This window comes from Phyllopteryx taeniolatus, chromosome 3 (assembly GCF_024500385.1).
Source record: "Phyllopteryx taeniolatus isolate TA_2022b chromosome 3, UOR_Ptae_1.2, whole genome shotgun sequence".
Classification (NCBI taxonomy): Eukaryota; Metazoa; Chordata; class Actinopteri; order Syngnathiformes; family Syngnathidae; genus Phyllopteryx; species Phyllopteryx taeniolatus.
In genome coordinates, this window is record NC_084504.1 from 606,567 (window position 1) to 629,756 (window position 23,190).

The window sequence follows — 23,190 nt, forward strand, 5'->3', positions numbered from 1 at the left end:
AGATGTCTCCAAAACTTTAATGACTTTCTCAATCTTTATCCTTTTTTTCAAAACGTTGGCTGCGATGTATATACGAATCAATCAACTTACATCACATTTGCATGTGCAGAATCACATACAAATATGGTACAAGCACTTGAAAGGAACGAGGGATGTGAAGTGTCCTTTTCACGGTTATTTAGGACAGTCAAAAGCAAATTCCTGGTTTGATTTACACTATTATCACCAAAGTTATTGTTTTTTATGAACAACTATAGTTCCAATAGTTTGTATATCTTTGGTAAAAGATGTGCATTTGACATTTTTTCTAAAGCTGATTCTGGATATTGCAGAGTACGGACAAAAACAAGTACAAACATATGAATGATTCACAGATTTGTGCATCAAACGTGGGTACAAACGATTTAAGCACAAATCTGTGCGGACGCACGGTTAGTGAATGACACCCAATATTTTTTTATGTGCTCAAATGTTTAACCGAGTCTACCTTTTGAAAATCTCAAACAAACTATTGCACCACAAGGTGGTGCTTCCAGGTCACATTTGGAAAAAATATGTCATGTTTGAGTCTACAGCCAACTGGCACCTGAGTAGAGAGGGCCAATCACAAGTGTCAGTTTTAGAAGGAGGAAGTCATGTGAAAAAAAAAAATGAATGTAACCAAAATTGGTAATCATGGAAATTTCCAAAAAGAACTAATTTAATTACAAATTTTATCCCAGTGTTGTAATGGATTACAATTAGATACATTTTGTAATTCAATTATGTACCCTCGTAACATGTAATTAGTTACTCCCCAAACACTGAATACATAGGGTTAAAATACAATACAATGGGTGTTTATCTATGAAAGTGTACAGTTTGGTGCTTATGCAAAATGTGACAGTTTTCTGAGATTCAAGTTTGTTCTGTCACAGTTATACATGCTTGATTTGCCTTCATCTACAAAAGAAGTCATAAAGTGCTAAAGTTAATAGTCTCCCTTTGTGTGTGCTGGGTTTGGATTGACTGTGAGATTAAATTGTTACTGGAGCTCAGCAGCTGTCCAAACAAAGTCAGCCAGATATTGCAGATTCCCAGCAAGCGGCATCAGGTCCCCACGTTCCATAGAACTACTAATATTTATATTGCAAGATCCCTTTAAAATGATTTCCTCAAATGATAAAATATGCAGAAAAACCTCTGCAAAGATACGCTGGATGTTCAACACTTTTTTTCTTCTGAAGAAGGTATACAAGCAACAATGCAGGTTAAAAAAAATGAAAATAAAAATAATAAAAAAGCAGGAGTATCAATGGAAACTTTGGGCAGATTAGGTAAATAAATGACAGACCATTGCGCTGTGCGAAATTGAGATTTGCATTTTATCTCCACTTACCTTGCTTTGTGAAGCTGCATCTTTAAACAGGACCAGCAGAAACGTTAACAAATTCGTGTATCTCCACATCATTTCACCCGTGAGTCCAGCCGTGAACGCTCACACATAATACAAACCACTGGTCACTGCATTCAGTCTTAAGTGCCCATAAAGTGAAGGGCCCCTAATTCAGCTCCATTTCACACAGGAGGATCATATAGTGAGTGATCGTGTGGATGCAAAGAGGCTGGCGTCCGCTGTCCTCCTCTTGGGAGGGGCTTTGAAGTAGTAGGATTAGTAGTTGTTATTGTTGTTGTAACAACAATAACAATCATAACCATCATTCCTGTAGGTGAAAATGTCGTAATTCTAGGTTGTACATATACGAGGAAATTAAACCATGAAAAAAAAAACAGCGTGCATCCCAACCACCGAACTGAAGACAAGTGGGGGATTTGAAAGGATATTTGGAATGGTAAATGTCATTAGCGCCATCATGTGGGTACTCATTATTTTGCAACTCTAGATCCAGATAAAGTGTGGGGGTAGAATAGCATGCAAGCAGTCCTCCATCTATTTTCCATCCACGATTGCCTTTTGGAGAAACTGGATGCCACAGCGCTCCATCACATTCAATTTGAGGCCAATTTTACTGGACAAGACGTCCTGGAAAAGATGCTCTTACGAATCAAACAAGCACTTGGGAGACTTCTTCAAATGGGAAACAGAATATTAAATCCATTTTAATTGAATTTGATCTCTTTCATTGTAGCCTGCTAATTATTGCCTCCAAAGGGAAATTCAATTTCCACTTTGTAGCATATATTAAATTACAAGAACCAAATGACGGCGGCCGACTGGTTAGCACACCTGCCTCGCAGTTTCAAACTTCACGCAACTCGGGTACTTTGCACACAGAGACAATTAGGGGCTTGTTAGAAAGATCGGAAGCTGTGGTTTAACCAAAAAAAAAAAAAAAAAAAAACAGCCACTAACTTCTACCACTGACTAGTGATCCTGCTGCGAATACGGGATTGAATTTTGGGGGCGCACGTGTTCAGTGCACATCAGGGGGATCAATATTAGGATAATTACACGAATAAGTGTACTCACTAAGAAGCCACCTATCGCGCACAGTTGTCATCATTTGTTAATAAATCCTCTCTGTCTTTGAACAGACATTCTCTCCGTATTGCGCGGTTTGCAATGTCTGCCAATAGAGGTAAAGCAGCCGTTGTTGTTATTGGTATTTTCTGCATCACTTTGCGCATGCTTTTCTAGCCACGCGTGTAATTGCAGACACGCGGATGTGTTCGCTGTTCCTCAGCGCTAATTGTTCATGTGCGTGTGTGATGTGCAGATTTCCCAGCATCACCTCTAAGTGTCGCCAAAGCAATTTCGGAAACTGTCTGTAAAACACACGCGGCTGGATTTGTTGTCACTACAAATGTAAATGCAATAACAGCAATAACGGCGCTTGATTCTACATTTCGCTTACCGTCCGTGATAGTGACCGTCTACAAATTACACACCCCAGGGTGACAAATGTGTCACCAGATATCAAATAAAAGATACTTTTTTCCCCCATTCTGTTTCTTGTATTAGTTGGCAATGGGAGTCCACAACTTACTTAGGCCTTAACTTTCTCTAGTTCATTACTTGCAGCACTTAACACGTTGACAGCCAGGAAGTCGTTCTAAACGTTGTATTGTGCTCACTCCAGTCCCCTTTGCCACCTCTGGATTTCATAAAAACTTGTTAGACAAGAGTTGAAATCTACAATTTGATTTTGACTTCATAATTCCAGTTGTAGATATCTTCATTTTGATTGCGCCTAGTCAAAACTTCATGCCGGATATCCGAAAAGGGACATGTAAATATCTTGAATTGAGCTGAATTAGAGATATCACGAACTGGAATTATGACTAGTCAGAATCTAATTGTAGGTATCTCAAACTGGAGTAAGATATATCTACAATTCCCTTGCAGATATCCGTAATTCACATAGCGGATATCCGGAATTGAATCGTAGATAGCTGTAATGAAGAACCCCAAACACAATGAATGACAAACGTGACGTCATATGTCCTAAGCGAAATGACGTTGAAGATATCTGAAATGCTCATTGTGCATAGGAGGATTCACGTTACGGATATCGCTCATGTTCTTTTTGACTCGGCCAAATTGTTTTACAGATATCTTCAACACATATCCAATCTAGCGATTAAATGTTAAAACGGCTTAATTGCCATATGGAATGGGACATGGGAGTATGGACATCTGATGGACAATTTGAGAAAAACGCCACATATGAACCGGAGGAATTATGCAGCAAACAAAACTACTTGAAGTTGTGAATATTTGTTAATGACTCCCAGATCGTCATTTTTTATATATTTTTTTTGTCAACATGTGAGCCCACCAAACTCAAACCGTTAACCCATCCGGAAACTCGAGAAAATACATATTTTAAAAAGCCTATTTATGAATTTTCCGATTTGGAATATTTGATACAATGCAGTTGAATAGATGACTTTCAAGCAATGAAATTTCATCTCAACTGAAAACATGACAGAAACAAGACAGCGTACGTAGACCTCTTCATCAAAGGTTTCACGCGAACAATTTGCTGTAATCCAGAGTTTGAATTCGTGCTCGAAGGAAGAAAATGTGTAAAACGATATTTCACAGGGATATATATAGAATATGGTCAGTTACATGATTGTGTGTGTTTTTTTTTTTTTACGTATTTCGTAACGTATACGTATGTCACTGTACTATACGTAGAGGACATGGTGATTTGAGCTAGTAATAGAAGTAGTAATATGGACACGTGTTCCCTAAACCACATGCGGATATTTCAACAAATTCAACTAAAATCTACATTTTAGGAGGTGACTTTGGAAAGCCACAATTATGTGGGCCTGCACATACATAAAAAAAAACAAATGACATGTCTCATAAGACTTGATCAAAAACGTAAACAAACAGCCAATTGATGAGGAAGGTTGTGGTACCAAAGTTCCTACAGTCTCCGAACGCACCACGCTTGGGGGTGTGATCGTGTGCTTCCATTCGGACTGGCTGGCAGCAGTCAGGAAAGCATGGGACACAGCATAGAGCGGTGAGGTGGCCAGGCTCAACCAAAACCTGTGCACTCACATTTCCACGCGTTGCATTTAGCAGCCGCTTTTCATCACGCCGGGACATTTATTTGGGGGGTGGCGGTGAAAGAAAGAAAGAACGACGCGGGACTGACTCGGTATCAGTTCCTGCAGGAGGATGGAGATAGAGAAGAGGACGAATGGGTTCGACTACCCGGAGAGAAACAACGCCAAGCCGGTTCACGGTAGGCAAACGTAACGTGTATGAATACAATTGGAACTTTGTATTCAGTGTCATCGGTTTTATAAGAGGTTATCACGGCTGGGATCACACAAGCCAGTCTAAATTAGCATTAGCGAGAGTTACTTAGAGCTGTCGTCAAGTGAAACATTTTATTTCGGTAACTCGGTTTCTTATGAGTCATGTTTTTTTGTATTAATTTATTTTTTTTACGTGTGATTTTAGTTGTTGTTTTGATAGTGTGGCAGTGAAGACGTGAAGTGTAGATGTATCTCCGTGACTTAGCTTTCCTGCATCTTAAAGTGTGTGTGTGTGTGTGTGTGTGTGCGTGTGTTGGCAACAGAGGTCGGAATGTTTTTATTTGGTGCTGGTCAGTCAGGCGCGGGTTGATCGTAAAAGGTGAACTTTTGAACTTGGAGGAAACACTGGCCGCCATTAGTCCCCAAATCCGGTGTTGCACGCGTAAGACAAAATGGGAAAGGCCCCAAATAAAGACTGTGAGAACGAGAAGATGGCAAATTCATGTTAGCATCCCTTTTGAAGTCACGTGCGCTGTCCACAGTGCCCTTGCTGTGTGCTTGTTTGATTTGTGCCTTTCATTTGATTGGAGAACAACGCTTGACTAAATTAGCCCAATTAAATACAGACGGCTTACAAATTAATTATTTATTACGCTGAAAAGTATGGCATCATGATCATTATAACAATAATGAAAACTAAATAGTTCAAATCAGAAAAAAACATCAGTTTTCAAGCATTCACCTCTCAATCATATATGTATTTTATATTTTTCTGATACACTTTATTTATTTATTTTTTTTAAATCATCATCTGACTGTCTGGATTTAATTTTCCATTTGATGCCTAACCGGCACAAGCAACTGTGATATTAGTACACATATTGTTCTTGATAGTTTGATGATGTACTGTTGTGGTTCGGAAGCTTTGAGTATTAATTTTTTCCCATTAAATCATGAAATGATGTCATGAGTTTAACTGAGATAATTTGTTGATTAACTGACTGACTGACTTAAAGTCAGACTGTTTTCCTGACATGCAGAGACCACTTGATCAAGTTTTAGATGGTTGTCTACTGATAATATTTTCCTTATTGCTTCATATGTTAAAGTCCAGTAGGTTAACCGGTCACTCACTAGATGGAAAAGAGCAGAAGTGTTACTGTTTAAGCCTTTCTATTACCTCACATTGTTTTCCAAACAAAGCATCTTAACCCCCCCCCCCCATCCACCTTCTGTTGCAGCTTCTCCACAGAGCCACATTTGAAGAACAAATAAAATTTTTATTGATGTTTGAATTGAGAAGGAATTTCGCTCTACCTTCCTGCTCAATGAAGTGTGTTTGCTTTAATGTAATTAAGCTCACTGGAAGTAGAGTACAAAGCAGAAAGACAGGTTGGATAGGAGGCTTGCATATGTTTGGCCCTGGGGGGTTTGGAGGCTGGCATTGGGGGGCCGATAGGCTGAAAGAAAGTGCTTTGTCAGCTCCTGCTTTTGCTCGGGTGTAAAGAAGTTGGCTTCAGGGTTTGTCCTGTCCCTTGGGGCAGGGTGAAGGGGACGGCTGGCGATGGGTGGGGCAGTGACAGGATGCAACCCCCTCCTCTCCGCCGAGATGCTTGAATGATGAGCCAGGAGGAGTACAGTAGATGAGGGGCTAGTGCTGGAGCAGAGTGGGCGGAGGGGTTGGGGGTAGAGGCCATCCATGGAGATGTCTGGTTTTTAGTTTGACAGCCTTCTCTTTTTAATCAGGTGATCTTAATTTATTACAACCCCAAGAATCATCTGCTTTGTACAGTTGTCGCATTAGAGAAAACATATTTTCTTGATTTTATGATTTTCTCTCTCTCTAACCTACAGTGGTGTGAAAAAATATTTGTCACACCTAAATCTTTCCCATCATCAAATAAATGTAATGAGTCAAAGACAACACAAGTAAGCACAAAATGCAGTTTTAAAAAAAAAAAAAATTATTATTAAGGGAGAAAGAAAATCCAAACCTCCATGGACCTGTGTGGAAAAAGCGATCGCCCCTGCTGTTAAAACATAACTGTGGTTTATAATGCCTGAGTTCAATTTCTCTAGCCACAGCCAGGCCTGATACTGCCACACCTGTTCTCAATCAAAAAAAATCACTTAAGTAGGACCTACCTGACAAAGTAAAGGAGACCAAAAGCTCGACATAATGCTGAGATTTTCAGGAGCAAATGAGAAAGAACGTAACTGAGATCTGTCAGTGTGGAAAAGGTAATGGTGGGCAAGTGAAGCACTGAGGCTTTCCTAACAATTGTGCCGAAAATGATCAAAGCGGCAAGGCTTCGGTGATGGTGACATCTGGTGGACAACCGAAACCATAGCAACCTCTAAAGAGCACGACTGAAGCACTGGCACTGTTTCTCATGACAGCAATAAAAGTTCAGAAAAGTCTGTAAGGTCATTTAAGTGTTTTGTCCATTCATAACAAATAATGATTATATCGTCATTACAATAAAATATGCAGATGCTCTCCCCCATACTCTTAAAACACATTCCAGATTAACCCAAAGAATAAATGCAAATTATATTAAATGTTAAATGTTGGTTAATGGTTTATTTAAAGCTTTGAGCTTTATTTAAAAACTGCAATAAAAGTCCCTAACAGGATTAAAGATCCTTCCTACTTTGCAAATGATCATGATGTGTGAATTCAGAAACATTGTTTTGTGTGTGTGTGTGTATGTGTGTGTGTGTGTGTGTGTGTGTGTGTAGGAAAACCGTTAAAGATAATGGTTTGTCATTTGGGGACTTGTATGGTTGACCAAAATAATGTCACTTTCCAAATCTCTATCTCCTCACAACCCCATTTTGAAGCATAATGATGCATCTTATATAGCTAGTATGGCGCCAAACCACTCAAATCTGTCAAACCTGTCATTGGCTCAGAATGCGTTGAAACGAATGCCAATGAAAAACTTCGAAACATTTTGAAGGAATGAGGCGCGAAGCGAAACAGAGATGACGTTCGAAGCTTCAAACGTCATCAGTCATGTGACACAGGTGTTTTGATACAAGCTCCGCGACACAGCGTTTCGAATCACTCCGCTTCAGGAAGAGTGTCTCCAAAGCCTCGGTATCATTTGCCCATCATTAGGAAAAGGTTATAAAGCCATTTCTAAAGCTTTGGGAGTCCAGCGAACCACAGTGAGAGCCATTAGCTGCAAACACAGAACAGTGGTGAACCTTCCCTGGAGTGGCTGGCCAATCAAAAGTACCCTAAGAGCGCAGCGATGACTCATCCAAGAAGTCACAAAAGACCCTACAACAACATCCAAAGAACTGCAGGCCTCACTTGCCTCGGTAAAGGTCAGTGTTCATGACTCCACCATAAGAATGAGACTGGGCAAAAATGGCCTGCATGGCAGTTCCAAGATGAAAACCACTGCTGACCAAAAAGATCTCTCTCTCTCTCTCTCTCTCTCTCTCTCTCTCTCTCTCTCTCTCTCTCTCTAATATAATATAATATAAAATTTTACACAGCCCTGGATCAATGAGTCCCTGCAATTTATCATCACAGACTATACAGATACAGTAATCGTCCGCTATATGACGATTGTTGCTTCGCAGTCCCGCTGTATTGCAGATTTGTATATGGACATTTGTACAGTATGTTTGTGTTATCCATTGCCCTTGCTCTCTCTCAATATAATAAATAATAATAAAATATATAATATAAACATAAGTGTTTCAGCCTGCCACTGTACCAACATTTTTAGGAAGATATATTTTCCCCAAAACTATAACAATAAATGATATCTTTTTTTTTTTTTTATGCCACTGATATAATTATATTGTAGCGCATGATAATTCAAGTACATCCTTTTTAAGAACAATAAGCTTTCAATTATAAAGAACATTGAACATTGGCATTGCAATGTAGAGCAATAAATAAAATATCTTAGATAAATAAACTATAAATACAGTAAATCAGACTCAGGCTCTGTTCGCAAAATGCACTCAAACAAATATTAACCATTTGGCACATAGGTAAAGAGTCATTTACCCACTAAAGAGACCCAAAAAATGTCTTAAAGCCTCCCAAATTTGAATGAATAATAATAATAATTAAATAAATAAATAAATAAATAAAATACACCATGTATGTACTCTAAAGCATTTGGGTGTTATCACTTTTTTAAATCAGATGCCATACATTTTAATGTCACTTATTTTTTAGTCTTTATTTTGTATCTATTTTATTAATGTTGGCATGTTATGTACTGTATATTTTCAGCTGCCTGTGTAATTTTTGCTGCCTCTTGTTTTTTGAAAGGGATTTTATCTCTCAATAAGCTTTTACCTGGTTAAATATAGGATGAAATATAAAATAAGGCCTGCCCTCGAGTTGCTGGACTGTGATGTGAAACCTTCACCTGTCAATCCAATGACGCTGAAAAAGGGTTTGCTCAAGTCAACTACTGCCTGAATATTATTGTGTCACTGTGCTTATGCTTTATAAGCAGTTAACTTTCCCCTTTTTGTGTGTGTGTGTGTGTGTGTGTGTATGTATGTATGTATGTGTGTGTGAGACACACACACACACACACACACGCACACACGCGCACACACACACACACAGATAATTTTACACTTGAGACTATGTGAGTCGCGGGATGCACATGTTATGGAATCAATGAATCCCAGCCATGGAACAATGGGTGTAATTTATCATCACGAAATACAGAGTAATAGTCCGCTACATCACGGTTTTTGCTTCGCGGTGCCCCTATATTGGAGATTTTTATTGCAGTTACTCTCTTTTTTTTTATTGTTTGAACGATATTTTGTTATCCATTGCGCTTGCTCTCTCTCAATATATGATGTGTTTAGGCCTGACACGAAAGCACATTTTTTAGAACGACAGACCGTTTCCAAAAAATGTGAATATCATGGAAAAGTTTATTTATTTACATAATTCCATTCAAAAAGTTAAACTTTCATAGATTGTAGATTCAGGACCCACAATTTAAACAATTTCAAGTATTTATTTGTTTATTTTACATAATTTGGGCTTCCAGCTCATAAAATCAGGAATTCAAAAAATTAGAATACTGTGAAGAAATCAGCCCAAATTTTGCAGGCTATAAATGTTTTAAACTGAGTGTCACACCCTAATCACCGACTAAACTCAACCAGGTGTCATTAAATTGGTTCAGTTTGGTTCAATTGTCTCAGTTGGGTTCAATATGGGGAAGACTGCAGACTTGACAACTGGCCAGAAGACCATCATTGATACCCTCATAGCTAAGGAGGCTGGCTGTGTCTGAGCATATCATTGGAAAGTCTAGTGGAAGGACAAAATGTGGCAGGAGAAGATGCACCAGAAAAAGAGATGACCGTGGATTTCAGCGGATTATCAAACAGAGAAGATTCAAGAATCTAGCAGAGATCCAGAAAGAGTGGAATGAGGCAGGAGTCACAGCTTCAAAAACTACCACATTCAGACGCATCCGGGAGATGGGCTACAACTGTCGGGTTCCTTGGGTCAAGCCACTTCTGAAGGCTTCTTTTTACTCGCGACCGCGCTGAAGGTCACTGCGGCTATCCCGCACGCAGTTTGCCTTAATACTCGAGCGCAACCCACGCGCGTAGTTTTGAAAATGTACTGCAGTTCTTCTCCAAGTCGGGGGTGTTCCTCCGGCTGGTATTGGCTAGGACACCACAGGGTGGAGTTTCCTCTGCATTTTTTGGCCATTTCCGGTGGCCGTTTTTCCTTTCCTTTCCGAAACAAGGAACAAAGCAACAACAATGGCGACCGTGGAACAGTGTCTGGTCGAACAAATTTACCAAGCTGACCAGATGATATGTTTAATTATGATGCAAAATCGATCAAGAACGAAAGTCATGATTTGGGGTGCAATGTCCAGTGCAGGTGTTGGTAAACTCTGCTTTCTTAAATCCAAGGTCACCGCAACAATCTACCAGAATGTTTTAGAGTACTTGATGATTCCTCCTTCTGAGGATCTGCATGGAGATGCAGATTTCCTCTTCCAGCAGGATCTGGCCCCTGCCCATACTGTCAGAAGCACCAAAACCTGGTTTGATACCCATGCCATCACAGTACTTGACTGTGAAATTGCAGTTGGGAGATGGGAGAAAGTTCTAGAAAGTCAACCATCACTACAGCCCTCCACCAATCGGGGCTTTATGGCAGAGTGGCTTGACGGAAGCCTCTCCTCAGTGCAAGACACATGAAAGCCCGCATGGAGATTGCTACAAAAACACCTGAAGGACTGCAAGATGGTGAGAAATAAGATTATCTGATCTGATGAGACCAAGATAGAAGTTTTTGGCCTTAATTGTAAGCGGTATGTGTGGAGAAAACCAGGCACTGCTCATCACTTGTCCAATACAGTCCCAAAAGTAAAGCATGGTGGTGGCAGCATCATGCTGTGGGTGTGTTTCTCAGCTGCATGGACAGGGCGACTGGTTGCATAGAATTTTATGGCTGCAACACGTTCCAAAAAAGCTGGGACAGGTGGCAAAAAAGACTGAGAAAGTTGAGGAATGCTCATCAAACACCTGTTTGGAACATCCCACAGGTGAACAGGCTAATTGGGAACAGGTGGGTGCCATGATTGGGTATAAAAGGAGCTTACCTGAATTGCTCAGTCATTCGCAAACAAAGATGAGGCGAGGTTCACCTCTTTGTGAACAAGTGAAAAATAGTCAACAGTTTAAGGACAATGTTCCTCAACGTACAATTGCAAGGCATTTAGGGATTTCATCATCTACGGTCCATAATATCATCAAAAGGTTCAGAGAATCTGGAGAAATCACTGCATGTAAGCGGCAAGGTCGAAAACCAACATTGAATGCCTGTGACCTTCGATCCCTCAGGCGGCACTGCATCAAAAGCCGACATCAATTTGTTCAGGATATCACCACATGGGCTCAGGAACACTTCAGAAAACCAATGTCAGTAAATACAGTTCTGCGCTACATCCGTAAGTGCAACTTGAAACTCTACTATGCAAAGCAAAACCCATTTATCAACAACACCCAGAAACACCGCCAGCTTCTCTGGGCCCGAGCTCATCTAAGATGGACTGATGCAAAGTGAAAAAGTGTTCTGTGGTCCGACGAGTCCACATTTCAAATTGTTTTTGGAAATTGTGGACGTCGTGTCCTCCGGGCCAAAGAGGAAAAGAACCATCCGGACTGTTATGGACGCAAAGTTCAAAAGCCAGCATCTGTGATGGTATGGGGCTGTGCTGGTGCCAATGGCGTGGGTAACTTACACATCTGTGAAGGCACTATTAAATGCTGAAAGGTACATACAGGTTTTGGAGAAACATATGTTGCCATCCAAGCATCGTCTTTTTCACAGACGCCCCTGCTTATTTCAGCAAGACAATGTCAAACAACATTCTGCACATGTTACAACAGCGTGGCTTCATAGTAAAACAGTGCGGGTACTAGACTGGCCTGCCTGCATTCCAGACCTGTCTCCCACTGAAGATGAGTGACGCATTATGAAGCGTAAAATACGACAACGGAGACCCCGGACTGTTGAACAGCTGAAGCTGTACATCAAGCAAGAATGGGAAAGAATTCCACCAACAAAGCTTCAACAATTAGTGCCCTCAGTTCCCAAACGTTTATTGAATGTTGTTAAAAAAAAAGGTGATGTAACACAGTGGTAAACATGACCCTGTCCCAGCTTTTTTGTAACGTGTTGCAGCCATAAAATTCTAAGATAATGATTATTTGCAAAAAACAATAAAGTTAATCAGTTTGAACATTAAATATCTTGTCTTTGTCGTGTATTCAATGAAATATAGGTTGGACATGATTTGCAAATCATTGTATTCTGTTTTTATTTATGTTTAACACAACGTCCCAACTTCTTGGAATTGGGTTTGGACAAAAACTGAGAAGAAAATGGTGATTTCTTCACAGTAATAAATTTTTGGGAATTCCTGATTTCGTGGGTTTTATGAGGTGGAAGCCCAAATTATGTAATAATAAACAAATAAATACTTGAAATTGTTTAAATTGTGGGCCCTGAATCTATAATCTATGAAAGTTTACCTTTTAACTTTGTTTTAACTATTCGAATTTTTTGGAAAAGGTCTATCTTGAAATCTTTACAAAATCAACGGTTCGGTTCGTATCTCGGTTTTGTGGGCAAATATGGGTGGAATGTTTACAAAAACTCTCTCATCCATGTCTTTATGAACCTTGATTTGTGCACTGATGCAAAGTCATGTTTGAACAGAAACGGACGGGCCATCTCCAAACTCTTCCCACAAAGTTGGAAATGTCCAAAATATTAGCCCCTGAACTCCAGTGAAAGGAAATCTGAATGCTTCAGCATACCAGGAGATTTTGGACAGTCAAACAGTTTGGCATAACCCCTTTCTGTTCTAACATGTCTGTGCACCGGTGCACAAAGCAAGGTCCTTGAAGACATGGATGAGAGAATTTGGTATGGATGAACTTGACTTGCCTGCACAGAGTTCTGCCCTCAACTCGATAGAACACCTTTGGGATGATTTTGAGTGGACAATGAGCCAGACTTTCTCATTCATCATCAGTGGGTGACCTCAGAGATATGATCCTGAAAGAATGGGCAAAAATTCCCATAAACTCACTCCTAAAGGTTGTTGAAAGCCTTCCCACCAGAGTTTAAGCTATTACAGATGCAAAGGGTAGACCAACATAATATTAAACCATATGGATTCAGAATGGGTTATCACTTAAAATCATATGTGAGTCAAGGCAGGTGAGCAATTCCTTTTGGCGACATAGTGTATGTATTTATAAACATTAATCCATTAAAAATTAATAACAAAAACAATTCACAGGTTATACAGAGTATAAGCATGGCACAAGTATCTTTTTTTAATCATAAATATAAATATAAAAAAATAAATACTGTTTAATATTTTCACATTTTCTTGTATTGGCTATGTACAGTATTTTTTAAATTCTGCACATTTTGTAGGTATGTCTTTAAATGAGCAGCAAAAGGATTTTCACTCACGTGTAATACTGTACCTTTTAAAAAAAGGATTTTATAAATAATATGGTTTTACTAGATTTCGCTGGATCTCCCTCATTTCAAATAGAAATATATACAAAACGTAAACATTGCATTTGATTAATGTAACATTTTGTCCACATGTATAAAATAAATTCTTCTGATGTACTGTCATGCACAGGAAAGTAAATTGACATGATTCCTAGAAAAATAAATGTCTTTTAACTGGCAAATGAAAAGCCAGTATTTGCACGGGGAGCACTGAAAGGTGATGAATGTCTTCCTCTGTCCAAGAGGTGTTGCGGTGTAACGTCCTTCATGTGGCTGTTTCCAGGCAACACACATTTGTATAGTTGCTATAGAAAGGTCAGATGGTTACATGACCACAACAACAACACATTTAGTTTGTATTTCTCCAGCTAACTGGGTGATTTTTAATAGGAACGCTTTTGTGTTGATGTTAGATGCAGCTTTATACTTTTTGCTTTTGCTGGGAAAGCAATTGACAAAATAATAATCGATTGTTTCCTCCAAAATGTCAAAAATTTAAGATAGCTTGGGCATGAGCCTGAAATCATCGAGTACTGAAAGCTTAAAATATAATTTATGTCGAAGTGTAAGTCAGTATCTTCTTTCATTATTTCTGTGTTGGTGGGAAGCACACTGACAGTATTTTTATGAGACAGTATTTTTATGAAGTACAATTGTAAGAATATTTTGTCTGAAGACAATGTTTTCTTGTAATTCCCAATGTAAATTATTGATTTAAAAAAGAGAGTAGTGTTGCATGCATTTGCTCTGATTATAGTAAAAATACAATAGCTGGGTCAAAGTCAGTCGACAATGATCTGAAAATAATTAGATTAAGATTAGGGATTCACAATTAATTAATCAGACACATCTACAGTGTTAAAAGTATGTCAGATTTTCTTTCCTGAAATATATCATGCTTGTATTGCGGTCATCATCAGCCATCCAGCTTCATGTTTGTGGTTTTTGTTGTTGTGTGAGCAGTGATGGTCACGTGGGGGAGGTGGCAGCAAGCAGTATGGGAACGGTGACCAGGGTCAGTGGGATGTTGCTCTTGAAGCATTAATGGCCTGCTCTGCTGACCTCCATGCAACCCAGGAAAGTATTTACTGCCTCCACTTGATCCATGAGCTACAGGCTGCATGACAGTGAAGCTGCTTTCTGAGGTCTCTGATAGCTGCATCCTGGCACAACCCAAGGTTGAAATAGCTGGCAGGGAGCTGTAAGGGACAGAAATGCCAGGATGTGCATCATCCATATTTCAAAGGCGAGCATATACCAAGTTATAATGGGAAATTGGCACAGTAATGCTGGTGAGGTGCCAGCTATGCTTTTATCAGGCCTGTGCGATATTCAACACGCTTTAAACATCCTCAATTTGAGTTTAAATTTAGGAGGAAGGTGAGTTCACAAGCAGCTGCAAAAGACTGAACTTGGTATGCCAATTAGAAATGGCTTCCCTGTAATATTTCCTGTGCTGGAGGATGCAGTTGTCACAGGGTTGTAAAGGAGCAGCTGAGAAGATCATGATCAAACATAACTTTTTGCACTGAGATGTAATTTGAATGTGTCTAGATATAGAAGGGACTGCTGTTGTGAATGTGCTGCTCTACCTGGGCTAAAAATGCTTGCTGGTTAAAGTCCACCATGCCCTCCATAATCATGTCTTCCCATGGTAGCTGGTTCACAGACACAGTCGAGGGGCATCACAATCATTTCACAGCCAACAGAAAAGAGAGCCGCATATATTGACTCTTTGCAGGAATCTGCTAAACCCGTTTAGTTCTAATTACTAACTCACACAAACGCAGATTTTTGTAAGCTAGGTGCGATGTACTATTGTTAAAAAAAATTTTTTATGTCGCTATTTATATACACTGTGTCCAACCTGAAATCATCTTATTTACCTTTATGCGAATAGTGATTTTTGTTGATAATCCGAAGGTATTTCTACAATACATTTAGTATAAAAAGAGTTTGTGTTTGTGTGGCTACTAACCTTTTTAACCCCCCCCCCCACCCCACACACACACACAAAGGCCTTTGAGAGTTGAGAGGTCAAGAGTTGGTGCCCATTGCAACAGAAAATCCTCGCTTTACAGTTGTAAGAAAGCATCTGCATATGATATTTATTGACACCTTTTAAACTTGAATGGATAATGTTAGGCTTGTTTTTATAAGGTGATGATTATTATCAGATGGCTGCCCTAGGCTTGAGTTTGCACAGTGCAGTATGCTGACTGACTCTGTGAGGTAGTAAAACTCTGACCCCTGGCATGATGAAAGGGAAGTTGCTCCTTTGAGCATGTCAAGCCGTGGTGAAGAAGCCCCCACCCCTATGACCACAACGTGACCCTCAGTTGGGACGCCTGCCGGGATTTGCGCAGATAAAGACATACATTCATTAGCTTAACATAACATACGCTGAGGACTGTAGGATGCTCAACTTTGAGGGGCTATAAAACTGGCCTTCATCCTATTGTTTGATTTTAAAGAATTGTATTTGCTCTGTGGTCATCACTGAATAAAGCAACCCTAAACTGTAACCTGAAGTGGGGGCAAACATTGTGACACATTCCTAATCAATGATTTATTCTGCATTTGCAACTCAACTGATACAACAAAATACTTTATATCAATCCCATAGGTTATAGTATATCTTAAATGTCGCCAAATGTTTAATTCATACTTTATGTAAGGTATAAATTTACTCGAAGAAAAAATTATATCTTATGGATTACTTTATGTTAAAACAATGGATAAGATCTTTTAAGCTTTTACCATGAATTACACTCAAACCTGAAATAGTTGGCCTCAGCCCGAGTATATCTGTCACCCAAATACATGTATGTCCCTTTTAAAGGCACTGTATTATTGGTCATGATATTGGCTTGTTTGCTTTCTTTCACAGAGCAGGTTGGATTGATTCCCCCATGTGCATTAATTACAGAGCTGGAGTCAAGAGTCAATATGGTTTGTTTAGAATAAAGACTGAATGCAGAGTAAACATGCCAGCTGAAAAATCGGTTTTCATGCGGCATCGTCAAGTTTGCATATGAAGCATCTTTACCGCATGTCTTATAGCACTTTGGAAATTACAGTATATGTTTGTGTGGTGCTGTATTTAAAAAAAAAAAAAAACTCAAACTGAATACATGGAACATGATAAATCCATCACCATCAGGTGGCAAAGCGATGCAGAGATGCTGTGAACTTGAGTGCCGCTGGGATGCAACACCCCAGGATCCGTGTGCTTTGTCAGCCAGAAGCATCGGGGAGGACAGAGTAGACATTGTGCTGAACTGTGTTACACACTGAGGTCAAGGGTCAGGTGTAGAGGTCAAAAAGATAATCACAGAGCAGTCTGCGAAATCAACCCTCAAGTTCCTTCACAATCTGTCATATGAGATGCAGTGGGGCGCATTGCGTGCCACATGAGCTGAAGTCAGCTAAATACACTGATAACATGTACAGTAATCCCCGATATATGTATAGTATACTACAGTATACAACCCCAATTCCAATGAAGGACGGACGTTGTGTTAAACATAAGTAAAAACAGAATAGAATGATTTGCAAATCATGTTCAACCTATATTTAATTGAATACATATATATATATATATATATATATATATATATATACATATATTTAATGTTCAAACTGATAAACTTTAATGTTTATAGCAAATAATCTATAACTTACAATTTTATGGCTGCAACACGTTCCAAAAAAGCTGGGACAGGTGGCAAAAAAGACTGAGAAAGTTGAGGAATGCTCATCAAACACCTGTTTGGAACGTCCCACAGGTGAACAGGCTAATTGGGAACAGGTGGGTGCCATGATTGGGTATAAAAGGAGCTTCCCTAAATTGCTCAGTCATTCACAAGCAAAAATGGGGCGAGGGTCAACTCTTTGTGAACAAGTGTGTGAGAAAATAGTCGAACAGTTTAAGGACAATGTTCCTCAACGTGCAATTGCAAGGAATTTAGGGATTTCATCATCTACGGTCCATAATATCATCAAAAGGTTCAGAGAATCTCGAGAAATCACTACATGAAAACGGCAATGCCGAAAAGCAACATTGTATGCCCGCGACCTTCAATCCCTCAGACGGCACTGCATCAAAAACCGACATCAATGTGTAAAGGGTATCACCATGTGAGCTTAGGAACACTTCAAAAAACCAATGTCAGTAAATGCAGTTCGGCGCTACATCCGTGAGTGCAACTTGAAACTCTACCATGCAAAGCAAAAGCAACAACACCCAGAAACGCCGCCGGCTTCTCTGGGCCCGAGCTCATCTAAGATGGACTGATGCAAAGTGGAAAAGTGTTCTGTGGTCTGACGAGTCCACATTTCAAATTGTTTTTGGAAATTGTGGACGTCATGTCCTCTGGGCCAAAGAGGAAAAGAACCATCTGGACTGTGGAAGCCAGCATCTGTGATGGTATGGGGCTGTGTTAGTGCCAATGGCACAGGTAACTTACACATCTGTGAAGGCACCATTAATGCTGAAAAGTACATACAGGTTTTGGAGAAACATATGCTGCCATCCAAGCAACGTCTTTTTCATGGGCGCCCCTGCTTATTTCAGCAAAAGACAATGCCAAACCACATTCTGCACGTGTTACAACAGCGTGGCTTTATAGTAAAAGAGTGCGGTACTAGACTGGCCTGCCTGCAGTCCAGACCTGTCTCCCATTGAAAATGTGTGGCGCATTATGAAGCGTAAAATATGACAACGGAGACCCCAGACTGTTGAACAGCTGAAGCTGTACATCAAGCAAGAATGGGAAAGAATTCCACCTAAATAGCTTCAACAATTAGTATCCTCAGTTCCCAAACATTTATTGAATGTTGTTCAAAGAAAAGGTGATGTAACACAGTGGTAAACATGACCCTGTCCCAGCTTTTTTGGAACGTGTTGCAGCCATAAAATTCTTAGTTAATAATTATTTGCTAAAAACAATAAGGTTCATCAGTTTGAACATTAAATATCTTGTCTTTGTAGTGTATGCAATTAAATATAGTTTGAACATGATTTTCAAATCATTGTGTTCTGTTTTTATTTATGTTTAACACAACGTACCAGCTTCATTGGAATTGGGGTTGTATTTGCGTTTTCCTCCGTGGAACCTATCTGCAGCAATGCGCTGAAGCACTCAGCTTTTCGTGTCTTTTGTGCGCTTTCTGAAAAGTAGCAGAATACCACAAGATGGCTCTGCCTGTGTAGCAAAGCATTACAAATTGGTGTGAAGTAGGGCTGCACGATATTTTGTTTGAGCATCGTCATCGCTATGTACATGTGCAATAGTCCCATCGCAGGGTCTGCTGCGATGTTGTTGTATTGTAATATACAGTGACCCAACTGTAATATCAAAAGTGACCAGCAGAGGGACCTGTTTGGACATGCTCAAAGATTGTACACGTGCTGCGTTTCCTATTTCGCTCTTCAGAATGAAACGAGGCAGGCACTCGGCAGCTGCATGAGAGCTCGAGTTGCGTTCAGGGACACTGCGTAAATGAGAGTGAATATGTTGTGCTGTTATAGACGAACTGCATTTACTGACATTGGTTTTCTGAAGTGTTCCTAAGCCCATGTGGTGATACCCTTTACACATTGATGTCGGTTTTTGATGCAGTGCCGTGTGATTCTGATTCTGAATACAGTACATAATTGGAAAAATTGATTACTAGGAAAAATATTATTTGTACGAGAATGTGTGATAAAGTAGAATTTTTATTTTTTTGGCAATATAAGAAGAGATAAATGATCTTAGTCAGCCAGAGCCGCGAGGAATGCAAAGTTATCAATCTCCATTCACCATTGTTCCTGTCATACTGTGTTTCCTGTTTTTGTTTTCACATTAAGGAAAAAGTCCTGTTTTTGTTTTAATTCCTCCTTTTAAAAAACACAATTCAAGCAACAAGTTTTTCCTCACATTTTTGTGATTGTAGGGTAAAAACTGCAGCTGGCTACTAGTGTGGACTGACTAGGTGGCAACAATGAGGGAATGAAATGGCAGTATTTTGGGGGTAATAGCCCATTAGCAACATACAGTGTTGAAAAAAAAATATTATTATAATAAATTTTGGAGTGATGAATTTAGTTCACATTTTTTAATTATGGATTATGACCTGAACTAGTTAATTTTTTCCAACAATGAATTGAACTTTGAACTAGTTCGCGTAGAAAATGAATCAGAATCAGAATCATCTTTATTTGCCAAGTATGTCCAAAAAACACACAAGAAATTTGTCTCCGGTAGTTGGAGCCGCTGTAGTACGACAACAGACAGTCAATTGACAGAGAACACTTTTGAGACATAAAGACATTGACAAAAAAACAGTCACTGAGCAGTAAAGGGTTGCTAGTTATCTGGTAATGCCGGTACATTTTAATTAATTTTTTTGACAATTGTGCAAAAAAATGCAGAGTCCTCCAGCACTTAGAGCAGTTTGAATGACTAATATTGCAATAGTCCGGTGCAATGACCATTGTGCAAAGGGCGCCGAGACTTCAAGGAGTGTATGCGGTTTAAAGTGACGAGTAGTGCGATAATCTGGGACAATGTTGATTGTGCAAATGTTGCAGATACTGCTCAATCATTGTGCAAATGGAGCAGATGCTACTCTGGCATGAGTGGCCAGTATTGGTCAACAACAGATATGCAAATAGTGCAGCGTGGATAGACAACTACAGTGAGTGCACGAGTAATATATAATTGGCCCCACAGAAATGTGACAACAAACTCAAGTCAAAAAAATTGCCAGCATGTTGTAATGGAATTGTAGGTTAGGTGTTTAAGAAGTTGATTGCAAGAGGGAAGAAGCTCTCTTGCCTTGCAGCTCCATCCTCATCATCCTTCTACCAATATATTCACTATTTCTCCTCTGGATGTGTCCAAACCATCGAAGTCTGCTCTCTCTAAATTTGTCTCCAAAACATCGAACCTTGGCTGTCCCTCTGATGAGCTCATTTCTAATTTTATCCAACCAGGTCACTCTGAGAGGAAACCTCAACATCTTCATTTCCGCCAGCTCTGCTTCCTGTTGTCTCTTCAGTGCCACTGTCTCTAATCCATACATCATGGCTGGCCTCACCACTGGAGTCACATAACACACCTGACACCTTCCTCCACTTGTTCCAAACTGCTTGGACCAGTTTCTTCACTTCCTGACCACACTCACCATTGCTCTGGACGGTTGACCCCAAGTATTTAAAGTCCTCCACCCTTGCTATCTCTTCTCCCTGTAGCCTCACTCTTCCCCCACCACCCCTCTCATTCATGCACATATATTCTGTCTGACTTCGGCTAATCTTCATTCCTCTGCTTTCCAGTGCATGCCTCCATCTTTCTAACTATTCCTCCACCTGCTCCCTGCTTTCACTGCAGATCACAATGTCATCTGCAAACATCATGGTCCACGGGGATTCCAGTCTAACCTCATCTGTCAGCCTATCCATCACCGCTGCAAACAGGAAGGGGCTCAGGGCTGATCCCTGATGCAGTGCCACCTCCACCTTAAATTCATCTGTCACACCTACAGCACACCTCACCACTGTTCTGCTGCCCTCGTACATGTCCTGTATTATTCTAACATACTTGTCTGCCACTCCAGACTTCCGCATGCAGTACCATAGTTCCTCTCTGGGTACTCTGCCATAGGCTTTCTCGAGATCTACAAAGACGCAATGTAGCTCCTTCTGACCTTCTCTGTACTTTTCCATCAACATCTTCAAGGCAAATAATGCATCTGTGGTACTCTTTCTAGGCATGAAACGATACTGTTGCTCGCAAATACTCACTTCTGTCCTGAGTCTAGCCTCCACTACTCTTTCCCATAACTTAATTGTGTGGCTCATCAACTTTATTCCTCTACAGTTCCCACAGCTTCGCACATCACCCTTGTTCTTAAAAATGGGTACCAGCATTTCCTCCATTCCTCAGGCATCTTTTCACGCGCTAGAATTCTATTGAACAAGCTGGTCAAAAACTCCACAGCCACCTCTCCTAGATGCTTCCATACCTCCACAGGAATGTCATCAGGACCAACTGCCTTTCCATTTTTCATCCTCTTTAATGCCTTTCTAACTTCCCCCTTACTAATCATTGCCACTTCCTGGTCCACCACAATTTCCTCTTCTACTCTCCCTTCTCTCTCATTTTCCTCATTCATCAACTCCTCAAAGTATTCTTTCCATCTATCTAGCACACTACTGGCACTAGTCAACATATTTCCATCTCTATCCTTAATCACCCTAACCTGCTGCACATCCTTCCCATCTCTATCCCTCTGTCTGGCCAACCTGTATAGATCTTTTTCTCCTTCTTTAGTGTCCAACCTGGCATACATGTCATCATATGCCTCTTGTTTGGCCTTTGCCACCTCTACCTTTGCCCTATGTCGCATCTCAATGTATTCCTTTTGCCTCTCCTCGGTCCTATCAGTGTCCCACTTCTGAGCTAACCTTTTTCCTTGTATGATTTCCTGTACTGTGAGGTTCCACCACCAAGTCTCCTTCGCTCCTTTCCTGCCAGAACATACACCAAGTACTCTCCTGCCTGCCTCTCTGATCACCTTGGCTGCAGTGATCCAGTCTTCTGGAAGCTCCTCCTGTCCACCGAGAGCCTGTCTCACCTCTTCCCGAAAAGCTGCACAACACTCGTCCTGTCTCAGCTTCCACCACATGGTTCTCTGCTCTGCGTTTGTCTTCTTAATTTTCCTCCCCACCACCAGAGTCATCTTACACACCACCATCCTATGCTGTCTAGCCACACTCTCCCCTACCAAAACCTTACAGTCAGTAACCTCCTTCAGATTACATTGTCTGCACAAGATGTAATCCACCTGCGTGCTTCTCCCTCCGCTCTTGTAGGTCACCCTATGTTCCTGCCTCTTCTGGAAAAAAACTGTTCACTACAGCCATTTGCATCCTTTTTGCAAGGTCTACCACCATTACAATCTGCACCAATCACGACTCTCTCTCTGTCTGGGATGCCAGACTATCTTGTTTTATAAGATTATCCTAAGGTCTGAGGTTTGTTAAAAGTGGATTTGTCACGATGATAGGGTCCGAAATGATTCCAGGCGCACAATCTTTATGTTTTTGGGTAAAGCAGATGTCTCTGAGTCATGGTGCTGTGAATTGTGCTGTGAAACGGAATGTAGCCAATAAAAGAAGTGACCTTACTGGAAAATAAAAAAAACATGTATTACCTCATGTCGGTCTTTTGGATAAAAGAGTTTTCCACAGATGGCAAGGAGTACTGTATTTTACAAAGGAAATCTTTTTGTTTACAACATCAGCATTTTACACCACTGCATACATCAGTCCCTTCTGCAACACTTGGCAAAGATCGATACATACCCGGAAATCTCTGCCTGTCTTTGTTTTTGTGAAATCATGTGTGATC

The 23,190-nt window shown here is 40.2% G+C and overlaps 2 protein-coding genes across 3 annotated transcripts in view; one reads left to right on the top strand and one right to left on the bottom strand.

Moving 5' to 3' along the window:
* Nucleotides 1–1,772, bottom strand: part of olfml2a (olfactomedin-like 2A) — a 35,782-nt gene extending 34,010 nt beyond the window's left edge. The window contains exon 1 of the mRNA XM_061766344.1: nt 1,379–1,772. Within this exon, the coding sequence (XP_061622328.1) occupies nt 1,379–1,450 (72 nt within the window). The 5' untranslated portion in view covers nt 1,451–1,772. The remainder of the gene's footprint in view (nt 1–1,378) is intronic.
* Nucleotides 1,773–4,445: 2,673 nt separating this feature from the next.
* nr6a1a (nuclear receptor subfamily 6, group A, member 1a) overlaps nt 4,446–23,190 on the top strand; it is a 198,859-nt gene continuing 180,114 nt past the window's right edge. For both annotated transcript variants that reach the window (XM_061766345.1, XM_061766346.1), the window contains exon 1: nt 4,446–4,706. In XM_061766345.1, the coding sequence (XP_061622329.1) occupies nt 4,640–4,706 (67 nt within the window). In that variant the 5' untranslated portion in view covers nt 4,446–4,639. The remainder of the gene's footprint in view (nt 4,707–23,190) is intronic.